The sequence below is a fragment of the Boleophthalmus pectinirostris genome, unplaced genomic scaffold (assembly GCF_026225935.1).
Source record: "Boleophthalmus pectinirostris isolate CB_2022bp ecotype Guang Dong unplaced genomic scaffold, ASM2622593v1 HiC_scaffold_3, whole genome shotgun sequence".
Classification (NCBI taxonomy): domain Eukaryota; kingdom Metazoa; phylum Chordata; class Actinopteri; order Gobiiformes; family Gobiidae; genus Boleophthalmus; species Boleophthalmus pectinirostris.
The window spans coordinates 39372496-39387610 of record NW_026571299.1 but is presented as its reverse complement, the minus strand read 5'-3'; the positions used below and the strand labels follow the sequence as shown (position 1 = coordinate 39387610).

The 15115-nt window shown below is 39.6% G+C and overlaps 2 protein-coding genes across 3 annotated transcripts; one reads left to right on the top strand and one right to left on the bottom strand.

Moving 5' to 3' along the window:
* Positions 1-80: 80 nt before the first annotated feature.
* Positions 81-8829, bottom strand: ptpdc1a (protein tyrosine phosphatase domain containing 1a). Of its 2 annotated transcripts, XM_020936860.2 has the most exons (10): positions 8640-8829; positions 6370-6465; positions 4376-4547; positions 3905-3985; positions 3706-3824; positions 3276-3413; positions 2087-3162; positions 1442-1627; positions 989-1099; positions 81-914 (listed from the first exon to the last, which is right to left on the bottom strand). In XM_020936860.2, exons 2-10 carry the CDS (start codon positions 6455-6457, stop codon positions 801-803), a joined length of 2085 nt encoding a protein of 694 aa, XP_020792519.2. In that variant the 5' UTR covers positions 6458-6465; positions 8640-8829; the 3' UTR covers positions 81-800. The 2 variants fall into 2 exon arrangements, 1 of the variants encoding a protein (XP_020792519.2); XR_008633099.1 differs by lacking the exons at positions 81-914; positions 989-1099 and having other exon boundaries at positions 1488-1627; positions 1720-3162.
* Positions 8830-10223: 1394 nt separating this feature from the next.
* On the top strand, positions 10224-12895 carry barx1 (BARX homeobox 1). The gene is made up of 4 exons (XM_020936898.2): positions 10224-10638; positions 11292-11583; positions 12037-12121; positions 12612-12895. The coding sequence occupies exons 1-4, from the start codon at positions 10437-10439 to the stop codon at positions 12774-12776; spliced, it is 744 nt and encodes a 247-aa protein (XP_020792557.1). The 5' UTR covers positions 10224-10436; the 3' UTR covers positions 12777-12895.
* Positions 12896-15115: the final 2220 nt, after the last annotated feature.

The window sequence follows — 15115 nt, the reverse complement described above, 5'->3', positions numbered from 1 at the left end:
CTTTTACATTCCAAACACCTCCCCAGGAAGAAGCCACTCGCTAATTGTGATATATACAAATCCAACTCAACACAACTCTAGTCAGTCATTGTTTTAATATTTTAAGGAACAATGAAAAAATATTTTTCCACAGTATCTTTGTCTCAAGCTGTTTACAAGCAAATTATTTGGGAATCTGTAATAGTCACAGCAGCAAGAGGCCGTCAGTCAGTAGAAGAGGCAGATAGATTTTCTTTTTTATAAATGCACGTACATCACAACAGTTTTTGGTATTGATTTGGGACATCCCAATGCACTGTGGTCTATCTAACTAAATTGCATTTCTTTTAAAATAGCAACAGTTTGCATTTCAAACTAAGAAATATTTCAACATGCCAAAAAAGCAACTTGTCATCACAACAAATATCTGCATTTAAAATAAATAAGACACATAATTTGATCTGCACAGTGTTAAATATGTTTTGGTTTAAATTATAACCCTTTCCCACAACATTTAAATAGTTACATTATAATTATTACACTGAAGAACACTTCTCAGTCATCTCACGCCCTTACAGCCAAAAACAACTAAGTCCCTGGACATTACAGTAGTACAACACAACAGTGGCACATCAACAAGAATGGCAGTGCTTGCGGTCTAGTAAGAGCTTTAAAAAGAAACAAAATGTAAGTTTTAAATTTCTAAATCATAGATGAACATTGGCAGAGTTCACCCGTGTTTGATACAACCAAATATAGAATGCCCACAATACACCTTATGAACCCTGCTTTTTCATCTTAAAGGATGTGTTAAGGCTGGATCAGGGGTCCCCGTTGTCCTTTGTAGCTTTGTCACACACGTCATGAAGAATTAAAGTCAAAATAGACTTAAGCGTTGAGTAAAAGCCCTTGTTTGCTTCTAAATCAGGGTCGATCTGTGGAGCAGAGTTCAGTTAAAGCTAAAGATTCCACAGTACATAATAAGTATTGTACACCTGTTGCCACTCACCCGTGTAAACACTTTAATAGTTTGCGTGAGAAATTTTGTTTCCACATCTACAGATAAAGGCAGAAGATTAGCTGCACATTCCAGGATGCAAAGAAGCGTCTGTCTGTGACCCTACAATATGAAAATGAAAAGACAGTTAAGTACAGTAAATTATTGAAGGAGAATAATCAATAAATGCTAAAGTTAGTCTGAAGTGCGACTGTGATCAAGGCACTGTAACAAATGTGGATTGACAGCATAAAAGCATAAAAAGACAAAATACTGCTATGCACATTGCTTTTCTTATAATAAATCAATTGAAGCTATAGTTTGAAGCTCTTGGAGTCTGATAATTTTATTTAAGGGTGACTAACTACTCAACCAAATTAATTAGGGAAATGTTCTTACAGCCCTGTAAATACATGCATGTAGGAAGAATGACTAATGAATACACCATCACAGTCTATAGTGTACCTTTTGCAGTGAGTCAAGTGCCTCTTGTGAGTTGACATTGGACTCACTAAGCGCTTTCAGATCCTCATTGCTGATGACCGGCTCCTTCAGTTGTTCTAGCCACGACCACATAAGAGCTGAAAGCACCAGAGGCTCTCTCTCCATGCACAGCCTCTCCCACGTACCCTCCCTGGAGTTCAGTTCGGTCTGTGGATCAAGAAGATATGCTAACTGTGTATAAAGTATATTGTTACATACATGAAATGCAGCAAAAAAAGCAGATTAAAATAAAAATTTACTTCTTGTTGTAGGTTCCAATTAAGGATACACATTATCCACAAGCGTGCTGAAACATCCATCAGTTCACATTTGTATGATACTTAAACCTTGATTAATATAAAGACTAACACAATTATTATTCATCAAAACATTAGCTTTAGGGAGGTTGCCGGCATGTCCCACCAGTAGGAGGCCCCAGGGAAGATCCAGGACACGCTGGAGGGACTATGTCTCTCAACTGGCCTGGGAACACCTCGGGGTCCCCCTGGAGGAGCTGGAGGACGTGTCTGGGGTGAAGGACATCTGGGAGTCCCTGCTTAGACTGCTGCCCCCACGACCCGGCCCCGGATTAAGAGGAAGAAATGGATGGATGGACATTAGCTTTACCTGCCACACTGAAACCTTGGACTGCAGGTCTGGGTCTATGAAGTCCATGGCCAGAGCTTTAGCCACGAGCAGACGTCTGTTGTCAGGAGAGAGCTCTGCTTGAAGGTTTATCAAAGGAACTTCTGACTCTCTCTTCTCCACTTCCACACATGAGTGCTGCTCTGAACCAGCCCCTTCTGATGTGACCATGGAGGCTGCATTGGCATAATTACTGTAGAAGGTTCTCAATGGCTCAGATAAATCCAAAGACAAACTCTGATGGCCCTTCTGTAATCGTTTTTTCAGAAATGGGGATTGTGTGTCTTTTTGTACTTGTGTTTCGGGCTTTTGCAATCTACTGGTAAAGTTCTGCCAAGCGAGGTCAGAGAATGTAGGCTGGTTACATGGAATAAGGCTGCTGTGGGACAATGAATGGTGTACCAGGAAGGTCAATGGCACCTTCCTGTGCACACTTTCCATACAGAGTTCATCACAGTTGAGTTTGTGAAGGACAGAGTCACTATAGCTGAGGCTTTTGTTTGTAGAAAGAGACAGTCTTATGGGGATGTTCCAGTCCAGTTCACCGTCCCTAATCAAAGGCAGATCACTGAGAGGCCGGAGAAGTCCTGGACTGGGTGGTTGGGATAAACAAGGTGACACTGGAATGCCCTTGCCTCTCATTTCATTGCCAAGTTGCTGCAAGGCTTGTTGGGAAACTGTTTTCTCTACCTCTGCGGTGAGGTCAGGAATCTCCAGCCACTGCTCCTCAATCTCGGCCTGACGGTTATTCGCGATGTCAGTGAGGAGCTGGCACACTAGCTGGACAATCTTTGGCACGTGCTTGAGCTGGCGAGCCTCATAGCCATGCAGCAGGTGGCGCTGGCGGGTCAAGTACTGGGAGAGAGTGACAGAGGAGGTTTTGGGTTCAGCAGAGGAGAAGATGCTGCGCAGTGGGATGAGGAACTGTGCAAACTCGCGCACACAGAGCAGCTGGCCTCGAGTCTGGATAGAGTTGGGTCTCTTAGCGCGTACAAACAGGATGGCCTGGTCAGCACTCATCCGGGAGGTAAAGACCAGGTAACAGGCCACCAGTACACCTAAGAGAGTACTACATGTTACTACTGGCATCCATTTTCTATACTTTGGATTACTATACTAACAAGCCTACATATATTATTGTTTTTGGTGTGAACACCCTAGTTGTACAAACCTGTTCTGCCAAGGCCAGCATGACAGTGGATAGCCATTTTTCCCTCTTGCACAGCAAATGACATGACTTTGACCATGTCCAGGATAGTAGTGAGGGATGCCACTCCATAATCTTTCCAGCCAAAGTTGTAGTAATAGACTGCAAACAACAAACAAAGTGCTATATGTATGGCCAATTAGGTACAGAAACAAATCTCAGGGGAGCTCATTAAAGACTGCAGAATATGCATCTCAGAGGTAATTAGCTTGTTACTTGGGACTATTATGTTGCACAAGTAAAACACATTTTCATTCATCATTTTGAATAATACACATCCTTCTCCAGCTTGTTTTTAAAGGTGTGGAAACTTACAAGCACTCAAACTACACCGCTTTAATTTTTGTCAATGGGCAAAATGGTTCTAACCCACTATAAAGTAGAGTGCACTCACTGTCTGCTTCCATGAAGATCTCAGGTCTGTATGTGAAGCCGCTCTCCTGCTCCAAAGGGTTTCCACAGCTGGCATGCTCTCCAGGCCGCTGAAGGTTAATGACCGTCTTTAAGCCACATCTGAACCAGAAGACAACAATACAAAAATTTATATTTATTTCACACAAAAGCATAAACGTATGTGTAAATGAACTGCACACCTCCGAAACTGTTCAATAATATTGTATTTCTCTATGATCTCAGTGGATGGCCTTGCCATAGCTAGCAAGTTGTCAGTGATCCTAGGAGAAAAGACATGACATTTTACAGAGCAGTGGTGGAGAAAATGTTCAAACAGTTAAACAGCATGCATACCTGGGAGTAGTTTAATCCCTTTTTTATTATAAATTATATTTTAATATTATACAAAATACTGTACTGTTCATGTTGCAAAATTGAGTGGCCTTAAACTGAACCATAGCATTTGATTAAACAAAGCTATTACCTAGGGCTGATGTTTTATTACATTCAATACACTCTGCCATACAGTCAAATCCAGGACAAATGTATTGAGTTGTTATGTAATAATGGATCCGAACTGAGATGACCAGCACTGGAGCTGGAGGGGGAGAGGGGGAAAGAGGGAGAAGGTCACAGGGAAAGAAAGGAGAGGGCGAGAGAGCGGAACATACCACGACGAGTAAAGCCCTTTGATGGCCTGCTCCTCATTGCTCCAGCGAGAGGGGTTCTCATATTTACAGGCTCTCCCTCCACAGGCCATGGAGCACTGCATGTGGCCCGGGATCACATGCCTCAGGGTCTCCCCCATCTTGGTGTACTTCGCTGTAGGGACCCTTGCAGTGGCTGTAAAAATAAAAAACAAGAGGAAAAAGTTCAAGAAAAAACTCACAAGACAAGAGAGCAGAGAGAGTTTTACAGTCATCAGGGATCCTCTCCTCACTGAGTGCACCCATGACTCTGCGACAGTCGGCGGCAGATCCACGTGTGCGCTGCAGCACTCTCAGCAGGATGTCACAGGCTGAGTGGCGGCGCTCATGGCCCTGTTCACTGGGTCCCGGGGCCCCTAAAGAGCCTCTGTGCTGGTGCATGGTAGCACGGCTGTCACTGCAGTCCCAACTAACCATGCTACTGACTCAGCATGTGCCCACGCTGAATCAAACAACAATCAGTCATGGGCAAAGAGCCGATACAACCTATCAGCAGCATCTAAATGTCACCATGACAACTATTTCCAAAGCCATCAGAGGCGGGCAGGGCGGCTCACACACAGTACACAGGAGCACAAACACACAGAGCTATCAAAGAGCCCTGTTATAAAGATCACAGGTAGCACAGGCAAGGATACATTTCTTTATCGTAATATGGAATCAAACTAGGGCGGCAACTAATGATTGAATGAAAAACATATTATAACAACCAGCTACAACGAAACAAGAAGGGGTTCATTTATGTACCAAGTAGAGCTATGGGGTTAAGGTTTTATCCACAAATAAATTAAATTATTACTATATTCTTACTGGAAAATCCAACTTTTATGAAAAACTATATTGCTACAAACAATTGCTACAAAGTTTGTCACACGGATACGGTCTATGGTCACACCACAAGACAGAAAAAGAGGCATTACACCCGCACATGTCAAGTATCCAACTGCAGACAAAAGATTTTTTTTTTTCTCCATTAATCAAAAACATGTTTCCTGCGTAATGTTCATGTGATTCTTACTCGATCGAAGCACACATCATGAGACTGAATGCCCGGCGATTAGGCGCTCTCTTGACATTTAGTTCATCATCAATATCAAACACTTACACAGCCTAACTCCTGATTAAAGACACTTTTTTTTTTGTTCAAAACAGCACAACCTGCTGTAGTGCTGCAGTGAAGGAAATGCGATACATTAACAATACCTCATTTCTATTAGTTAGTTAGTTTGTAGATTTAGAGGCTTTAAATTATGTCAGAGGTCTGTGTCATTATTCACCTGAAGCCAAACGGTGAACTGATCCTGCTCTGTGATGCTCTCTGTTAGGGAGCACCTTAACCAACTGGTATCTTTAGTCAGAGCCGAATGAATGTCTGCTTTTCACAGATGTGCTAAAATTACCTATAAGTCATTTCTGAGGTTGAAGAATCACCAAAAAACTGAACCAGTAGAACCATAAATATCACAAAACAAGTTCAGTTTGACTCCCACCTCAATTCAGAGCATGTAAAAAATCAACTTCTAGAAAAAGACTATTATGACAAATGAAATAAATTGTTTTGAGATGTAACAAAGTACTAATATTGAGTGTATTAACATGAATACAAAATAGGGACAGAAGCTGCAAAGAGATTTAAAATAAAATAAACTTGAAGGGTAATCTTTCAAACAAGGAGAGGTTATAAGTGATATTTTCTGCACTTTGTATGATAATGTATAGTCCAATCATTTTAAAAGGTACATTTTAAAATAGATTGTAAACATATCATTTTTAATCTTAGCTAATATTTAAGTATTTATTTCAAAAATTTAAACTGTTTCAGTCAAATTACATGCCAATCATCCCTTAGTGCTTCAATGCAGTCAAGAATTTCAGCATTAACACTTATTTACACAGGTGCCTTGGCTTAGTATAATAGAATAACAGGACAAACACACAGTCTAAATTGCATCTCTTACCCATCTCCATGTCTGAGCTGTTGGCTCCAATGTGGACTCCAGTGGAGAGGAGTCGCAGGTCACTTACAAGGCTGACTCCTGCTGCCATGGCTGGACCTGGAAGGTGGGGACAGTGAGTCAGATGCCCCGACACCAATCGGAGTGGTTGTATGCGACTCCATGGGCGTGCTGCCGATAACGAGGCAAGCACATAAATGAGATATGAGCGTTGCCTGGCAGGTAAAACTCAGGGGAGAAGGCAAATGTGCAAACTGAGCCACCAGGTCAGCAGCTCGAGTGTCACTCCTGCACCACAGCACCCATGGGAGAAAAGAGGGTGTGGTCCAGTCAGGAGGGAGCATAACAATATTCACAATTCATTTTTTAGGCCTGTTTAACAAGGCTGGCCAAACTGATGGCATCTGACTTCTGACTGATTTTTGTACATTTAAGTCATTATTTTTATTCTCATTTTAACGGGCTCCTCAACACATTCTTCACCTCTTGCCAGGTAACATTTTAGTATATTGTAAAATGGCTGTACTTCTGAATAGTTTTTTTTTTAATACTTTGATCCATTCGTTCAATTTTTTGGTTCAAATTTTTCCAATAAAAAGGGCAAATTAAAGTTCAAAATGCTTCAATCAGCTCTAATGTGATAATGATACAGTGCCACTTTCCCCTGATTTCTCTGAGAAGTCCATTGCATGCAGTACTGATGTCATAGTAAACCACTGAAATCCTAGTGTCCCAGTCTCTCTCACATTACACTTTGAGGTCTAATGGTGCTAACCAGTAACCACTTATTGCAAGATCAGAAACCCTGCACCCATTACCCTTTGAGCCGACAGTTGTGCTACCCTAGTGAAGTTAGATTAGCCTGTTGATTTCCTGAACTTTGACTTTTGCTTCTCATGAGTGTTAAGAGCTGGCAGTAACTCCTGATCAGCTCTCAAGTAGCCAGGGTGTAAGAAAATATCTTCTGAATGCATAGTAACTCTGAGTGACAGAAGGATTTGACTTGTTTGTCAATATATGTTACTCTGTAATTATACAATATTAGGTCAGGTGGCATTGCCAATTAAGGATTCATTTACCTTTTTACCTTTTGATCAAAAAAGTTAATTAATTCTTGGTCTCATTATTTACAAACCCACTGTTATGGTCCAACTCATAAACTGCTCTGAAACCACTGGCAGCATCCACACAGTGCACTTTCAAGATGTACTATTTGGCTTCATAATTTTACTGCCCTGATAGATCCATAGTTTGATTGTTAACATATTTCTTGGATCTCTTATGTGCATCTTCAAAGACAGGTCACATTGAGGTCACAGCTGTTGTCCTATTCATTGTAAGGCTCAGTGAATTATTTATGTTGTAAAGCTAGAGCCGTTTCTTTCCATCCACAACACCTTTAGAAATCCTTCTACTGTAACCGACCCACAAACTGAGATGACACTAGCACAGTGTGATAGAGGAAGGCCAGAGAAATCAGGGAGGCCCCTGGAGTCACGTCAGGACGGTGTACCCTGGATTTGTGCACAGACACCTTCTGCAATCATATTTAATGACATAAAATTATAATGTGTGACATCTTAGTTGGGATGTTGTGCATCTTTCAGCTTCATGTTTACTTTTTCAGATCATCTACACAAATCTTAACAGGTAAATGCAAAACTGTTATATCAGATGTCAAAATGGTGAATGCTGACTAATACGCAGCGTCTGCATTAGTCAATATCTTGTAGAGAGGCACTGGGATGGAAATGGGCGCCACGAAATGCCAAAAATGTTGCTAAATGAGTGTGGGACGTGTGTCCAACAAAACGTCTCAAACGGCCCTCCTCCTCGAGTGTAAACGATTATTGTGAAATTGTTGACTAGAAAGTTGTTAGATGACATGATGTTTGTTCAGTTTGTTATAAATACGCAATGGCAACTGTCAATTGTAAAACTAACAAAAGCAAATAATAGTAATAATAGTAATAATAATAATAATAAAAGAAGAGAGTGCAGTAGCGTTTCCAGAGATGTCACAAAGCAGTTCAACAACTGTCCAGATTTCATGAGTGATAAGATCTAATAATTCATAAATATTGAATTAATGTAATAATTTATTCCTGTGCACATACCGTGGAGAACAGAAAAAAATTCGACAAACCCATGTTACCCTACATGTTATAAAAGTGCATGTGGATGGCATTGGTGCTGATGTTGCAAACCAAGATTTATTGTTATTGCTAGCTACGGAATTAGCCGCAGCTAGCACAATAAAAGCGCTGTCTTACCGTGTTTCCTGTGTTTAAGTCTGACTTTCTTCTTGGGCGCTCTGACATAGTAGACTCATTGGTTGATGGCCATTTCCTTGTCAGTGTTGGAGCCATTGACAGTCCATTTTTCGCGCAGCCACATCATTTGGTTGGCTAAGTAAAGCTAACAGTGGCGCTAATTTAGCAACCTGACGTGTTGTCCTGTGGCACAGCTCTGTCACGTGACCAAGGAACAGCTGTTTCACCTAGTTAACCAACATTATTATTATTATTACACATTATTTTAATAAATTCATGACCGTACACAACAGCGAGGATAGGTATCTCAGATATAAAACATTAAGATTTTCTTTTGTCAGATAATCATATTAATTTCAATATACTTAATCTGTCAACAACTGTGTTGTGTTTATACTTGAAAAACTGCAGTTTTTATTATGCTGTTAGTGTTTAGTTGCATAATATTGGGATACATTTTAGTAATTTAAAACCAGATGAGTTCACCAGCTAGAAATATAGATTTGATTAGCCGGCTACTTTCAATTTCGTGGGTGACCAGCAGAGGGAGACGTGTGCATGAAATTTCCTAAATTGGTCATGGTGAAGCAGAATTCCTCAAAAGTTAGGTTAGGTTAATAGTCTTCACGCAAAACCACCATTTACAGGGATTATTTAGCCTTTCCTTTTTGGGTCATCGCAAAATTCTTAAATGGTCTCTAACATTTTTCCTACTCTTCAATGAGTGAACGTAAGATATTAGATCATTTTTTTTAACCGAGCTCTGCCTCCTTTCTTCAGTCTATAGCCTATGGCAGCGGCTAATATAGGCTATATCATCACAATGCAGTTGATCCCATAGACCTATTACAATTAACTGCATGAGAATGGACCTTACAACATTTTATTGGATTTCTTTAGACAGAGTGAAGTTGTAAATTACAGACAGATGGAAGCTACCATCTTGTTTAGGGCCTATCATCAAAAAAATAAATAAAAAAATAAAAATAAATAAAATCATTTATTCTTTAGAAAGTTTTCTTTTAGACGGGTTTCCATTACCTGACAACTTGAACCGAACCATGCCAAAAATAAAATGTCAGTTAGTGTTAGGAAAGAGTTCCATAGTGTATAGTTCCTAGTGCCTAAAGCCATTGATCATTTATGAATTTATCAATGGCCTAGTTCTAACTGATAAGAATGTGTTTGTTTTGCCTTATTTTTTATTTATTTATTATTATTATTTTTTAAATTGTACATATTCAGTTTGAATTAAAAACGCAAAAATAGCTGGGGGATTTCAGCAACATAATTCCATGGGATAGGAACATAACCTCCACTTTACCAACTTAGCCTACTTAAGTTAGAAGGTAGGTCAATTTCTAATAATCACTGCGTCCCAAAGTCACCCAGTGTCTGAAGCGCGTCTCCTTATTTCCTTCCCCTTTGCATAAAAACCATGCCAGTCTATGTTTTTGCATGTGCAGATGGAGGCAAGCAGCAGACGAGCTCTGTGGAGAGGTGGAGCTTTAACGATCTCATAAAACCCAAAGTCTATCCCTCCACTCATTGCCAAGGTGACGTGCTCAGGCTCAAGAACTGATCGTATCTGTCCAAAAGTGGGCACAAACGGGGTGACTTCCAAAGTTTGGCTAAAGCTTCACTCTAGGCCGTATAACGGAATATAGCCTGGATTTATGCGTAAAGACGCACGGTGCTATAGCTCTCTGGATAACTGTCGTGAAGAGGTGGTTCTGGACTTACTGCAGAGGAAATATGTCACATTGAGGTGTTGGGAGAAGTGACCAAAGTTTTACCATGCAGCACCCCTTGGACGTAGCGGCGCATTACTATGCCCCAGAAGCGCATCCAGACCACAGGACGCACCGCTATCGGAGTTTCATGATTGAAGAGATTCTTACAGACCACGCGGAGCACAAAACCTCCGCTCACGCGGGAGAGCTCCTCAAGTTTGGCGTACAGGCTCTGCTGTCCGCTCGGCCCTTCCACAGTCAGCTCGGTAAGAAAAGAAATCAGCTGTTTTGGTTCAATGACTTTCTTGTCTATTGACTTTTACGCATATTGCAAAATTCCAAATTGCAAATAAAGTTAAAAGCGTACGCTTATGAAACTGTAGTAGTAGCCTTTAGTATAGCGCTTTCAGACTTCTACTGGCTAAAGAGCCCATTTTCTATTTACCTGCGATAAAGTATAATATGAAAAATTAATGATAATTAATTAATGGCACATTTATTACCACCCTGCACGCTATAGACATGTATCATTTAAGCGAAAGAAGAAAAGCAAAAAAACAAAAACAAAAAGACATTGCCGTGCGTAACACAATAGATCATAGTTACGACAAAAAATAACATGGTTAAACCAAATGTTTATAGCCAGAACTCAAATGAGTGACAACCTGTTCGTCTTGGCTTGAATTTTATTATTAAAACCTGAAGAGACCTAATGTATGATATTTTTAAATCATAGCTAGGCCTAATAAGATAAGAGAAACGAAAAGAGCATGCATTATGAGTAGCCTATAGTCTAAATTGTCAGACATACTGCTATCTCGTCAGTTTACAGTGAGTACAGTGAGGAAGTAGAAATGGTAATGCTTCCAATATAGGCCCTATCGCTCACAACATAACTGTATTATTTCTTTGTGCGCAGTGCTCAAAGCGGACCAGACCAGCCTGCTCAAGTTCCCCATGTCGCCGCTGTCCTGCTCCCTTGCTTCTCCACTCGGCTCCCCCCTTTTGTCTGGCGCCCCGGGCCTGCAAGTGGGAGCTGCGTCTCACCACCTGCCACTGGACCTTCACCTTCGCGGGAAACTGGAGCATGGCGCGGACGGCGGAAGCAAAACCAAGAAAGGCCGTCGCAGCCGCACCGTGTTCACCGAGCTTCAGCTCATGGGCCTGGAGAAGCGCTTCGAGAAGCAGAAGTATCTTTCCACACCAGATAGGTAAATTTGGGCCTTATAATACCAAATAGGTTTAGTTAGAACATTAGGAAAAACAAGGAAGAATGCGTTGCCTTTACATGTTTTTCACAACTGCACAGACCACGGGATTAATTTTCAGGTTCCTAAACCAGAAATAGTCAAATTAATAACTGGTTCCTAAAGGAGTTTTTGAAGCTCAGGGGAAATTGTTTGAGAAGATCAAATATGTGGAAATGTGAATATTTTATATAGAATATTTAAAGCAAGGAACGCGTCAGTGCCAACGCAGGCAAACGCAGGCATATAGTTTATGAAAACCAGTTCATAAAGCAGCAAAGTCTGTATGCGCAGAGGGCAAATTTCATCCAAACATAATTTTCAACAATAGGCCTCTTTTTATATGAAAGCAAGTAAAACAGAAGTCTATGCTAAAATGTAAAATAAAGTTTTGTAAATGTGTGTTTGTATTAACAGAATAGATCTGGCAGAATCTTTGGGTCTCAGTCAACTTCAAGTGAAAACGTGGTACCAAAACAGAAGAATGAAGTGGAAGAAAATTGTAAGTTACAATCCAGTGACGTCTGAATTGCAATGTAGATTGTGTACATTAATCTACATTGCAAGCTAAGATCAGGAAGTCACTGTCTCAATGTAGTGTCACAAATAAGAAATAATGTAGGCTAATAGTTTTACAGATCTTAAGCACAAAAGGAAACATAATTTATTAAACGCCTGCCTGGCGGTCTTTTTGTACCTTTACGCATAGCATGTATCAAAAAACGAGAGAAAAACCTTTTCTTCTCAAATGTATAATACATTTATACAATTTATATTAGTGCAATTGTTGAAGGTATAGTAGAAAAAAATTGAGGTCTAAACTATTTACATGTAGTTTAGTTTAGTCTTTAGTTGAAAGGACAATGTACAGAGATATTAAACGCATGTGCATTTCAATTTTTAAGTGTTTTAAGTTAGATTTATAATCAAATCAGCAAAACACAAGAGTGACAGAAATGATATTCCACTTTATTCTGGTGTATTTTATGCAGGTGCTACAAGGAGGAGGCCTGGAGTCTCCCACTAAACCCAAAGGGCGCCCGAAGAAAAACTCTATCCCGAGCAGTGAGCAGCTGTGTGAGAGAGCGGCCACAGACACAGAGCAGCACACAGACTCTGCTTCAGGCAGCCACTTAGAGAGCTCTCAGGAGGAGTGACTCTGGACACTAGTGTAAATCTATGGACAGCATGGACTTTTAAACTGTGAGGAGCTGCCCTCAGCTGTGTGGAGTCAACTCAAGTCGGAACGCTTTTATGAAGAGAGACACCAAAGTGAGCCGCCATATCTTGTGCCTTTACCAGCTGCTGTTGAGGACTGGACTCAAATGTATGCAGTAGGTCAAAATCTTATATTCTATAAGGACTTTTCATTTGTTTTGCATTCCTTTTATGTAACTGTTTAATTATTAAATGTATTTTCACTAATATACAATGCTTCTTTTATTTAAATGTTTTAACAGTGAGGCTACAGAACAAACAGACACGACGCATTAGTCAGTGCATTCATCCAACACAGAGATGTGTAAAGCCTTACTGATTTAACATGAAATCATACATAACAAAATTACAAAATGTGTAATGAACAAAATGCAGCCTTTTGTGTTCTTTTTCACGCAATAGACATTTTAGCAATATGTATCATTTACCCCATTTAATAGCAATAGCATATAGGATTGAAGATGATCTTACAATCTTATAAGTGAATGTAATTTTAGGAAATGAAAGCTGCTCTTTTGCTAAGACAAAAATCTAAAAAAAAAAAAAATAAATCTAAATCATTTTAAACTTAGATTATTTCCCAATGGTTTCTTAAAAAATTAAAAGTTCCAGCTATTTTTTTATTATTATTTTTGTATGTAAAAATGTAAGCCAGTATTTTATGTATGGTCTTAGGATTCTCAGCTCTCAAGCACAATGCTGATTCCAAGAAAAAAAGGAAACATTCCAAACTATGCATTTTACCTTGCATACTGCCTGTCATAACTTTCATAGCATGATGTTTTTGTCGAAACCCTAGTTTATAAAGCCTGATGCTCCAACTATTCTGCGCCTGGGGAGAGTGCAATATTTCAATACGCAAAATATTATTTGATCATTCATGATTCTTTTAGAAAGCAGCAACCCTTAAGAACACACTTCAAAATTAAATCCAAAAGTACAAGCTTACAGGCCTGACCAAGCAGTTGCTACTGTCATGCAGACATTAATTTGAATCAATGTGCTTTGTGAATGGTACAGAATTTGGTCTTTTTGTCTTACAGTAAGATGTTATGGTTAGCATGTGGGGCTAGTTTTAGGTTGAATCTGTTTTAACTGTGAATGAATGACCATATTTACATAGTCTACATATCTTTTTTAATCTCCACAATATCGACTTGTCCTGCGGGTAGCATTTTTGCTCAAACCTGCTCCATATTCAAACACCGATTAATGTTAATTTTGAAGGTAAAATGTCAAATCAAATTATCAATGTTATACAGTAGATGCAACAACACATCATACATTGATATTTTACACACAATTCTTAAGACATACAAAAAGAGAAAAATATAACTGCATTGACTCAGGAACAGAAAAAGTAATATCAAAAACATGCACAGTTACCCATTCCTGTATGGTATGGAGGTTAGAGAAGGGTTGACTTTTGCTGCAAATGACATAAACCAGGTTGTTCAAATTCCTGCTAATCATCAGAGGGATGACTTTGTAAGTGCACCTTTCTCTAGCTGGTGGTCTCCATTTCACCTACAGCCTGCTGCACAACATCTGTATGGGCTAGCACATATGTCCTGGCCTCATCATGCAAACCTATGAAACTTCAATCAACCACTGCTTGCTCCCTCACTCTTTCCCCAATCATGAACATTAATGACAGCTATAAACAAAGTAAAGTCTAGTTTGATCAATATACAGTCAGAGGTTGGTGTAAGTTTTTTTTAAGTTTTTTTTTTTTCTTATGAAAACCTAAAGTTAAAAGTTCAACTCTGAACTATGTTGTGTTTGAGTGAATCTCTCCTTTGTGCCCATGGGTTACTGATTGGCAAAATATTATACCTTGTGAATGGTGAAGTCCTCAAAATGTTATCAATAACTGGAAATTAAAACTCAAGAACAGTAATTGTACCTCTCTGGCCTTGTCAGTTATAGACAAAGAACTATACTGTACAAAATAACATTACTTAAGAAAAAATATAAATGTCACAACAGCTTACGTACTATTTGTTTGATCTAGGCAGTCGAAGTAAACTAACATTCTGTTGCATATCAGGTTGACTATTCTTGGGTTTTATCTTCTTGTTATATGTGACAATTTGAAGACTTTTCAACATATAACATTCAGTTTTAAACTGATTACTGCTTTGGCATCAATTCTATATTTTCCTCACTCTGAAACCCATGGACAGAGTGGTCAAAGTGCCATTATGTCTGGAGTATGTTTCTCTCTCCTGGGCGTTGTTGGACATCAGTGGTTTTTGACATAAATTATAATCAAGGG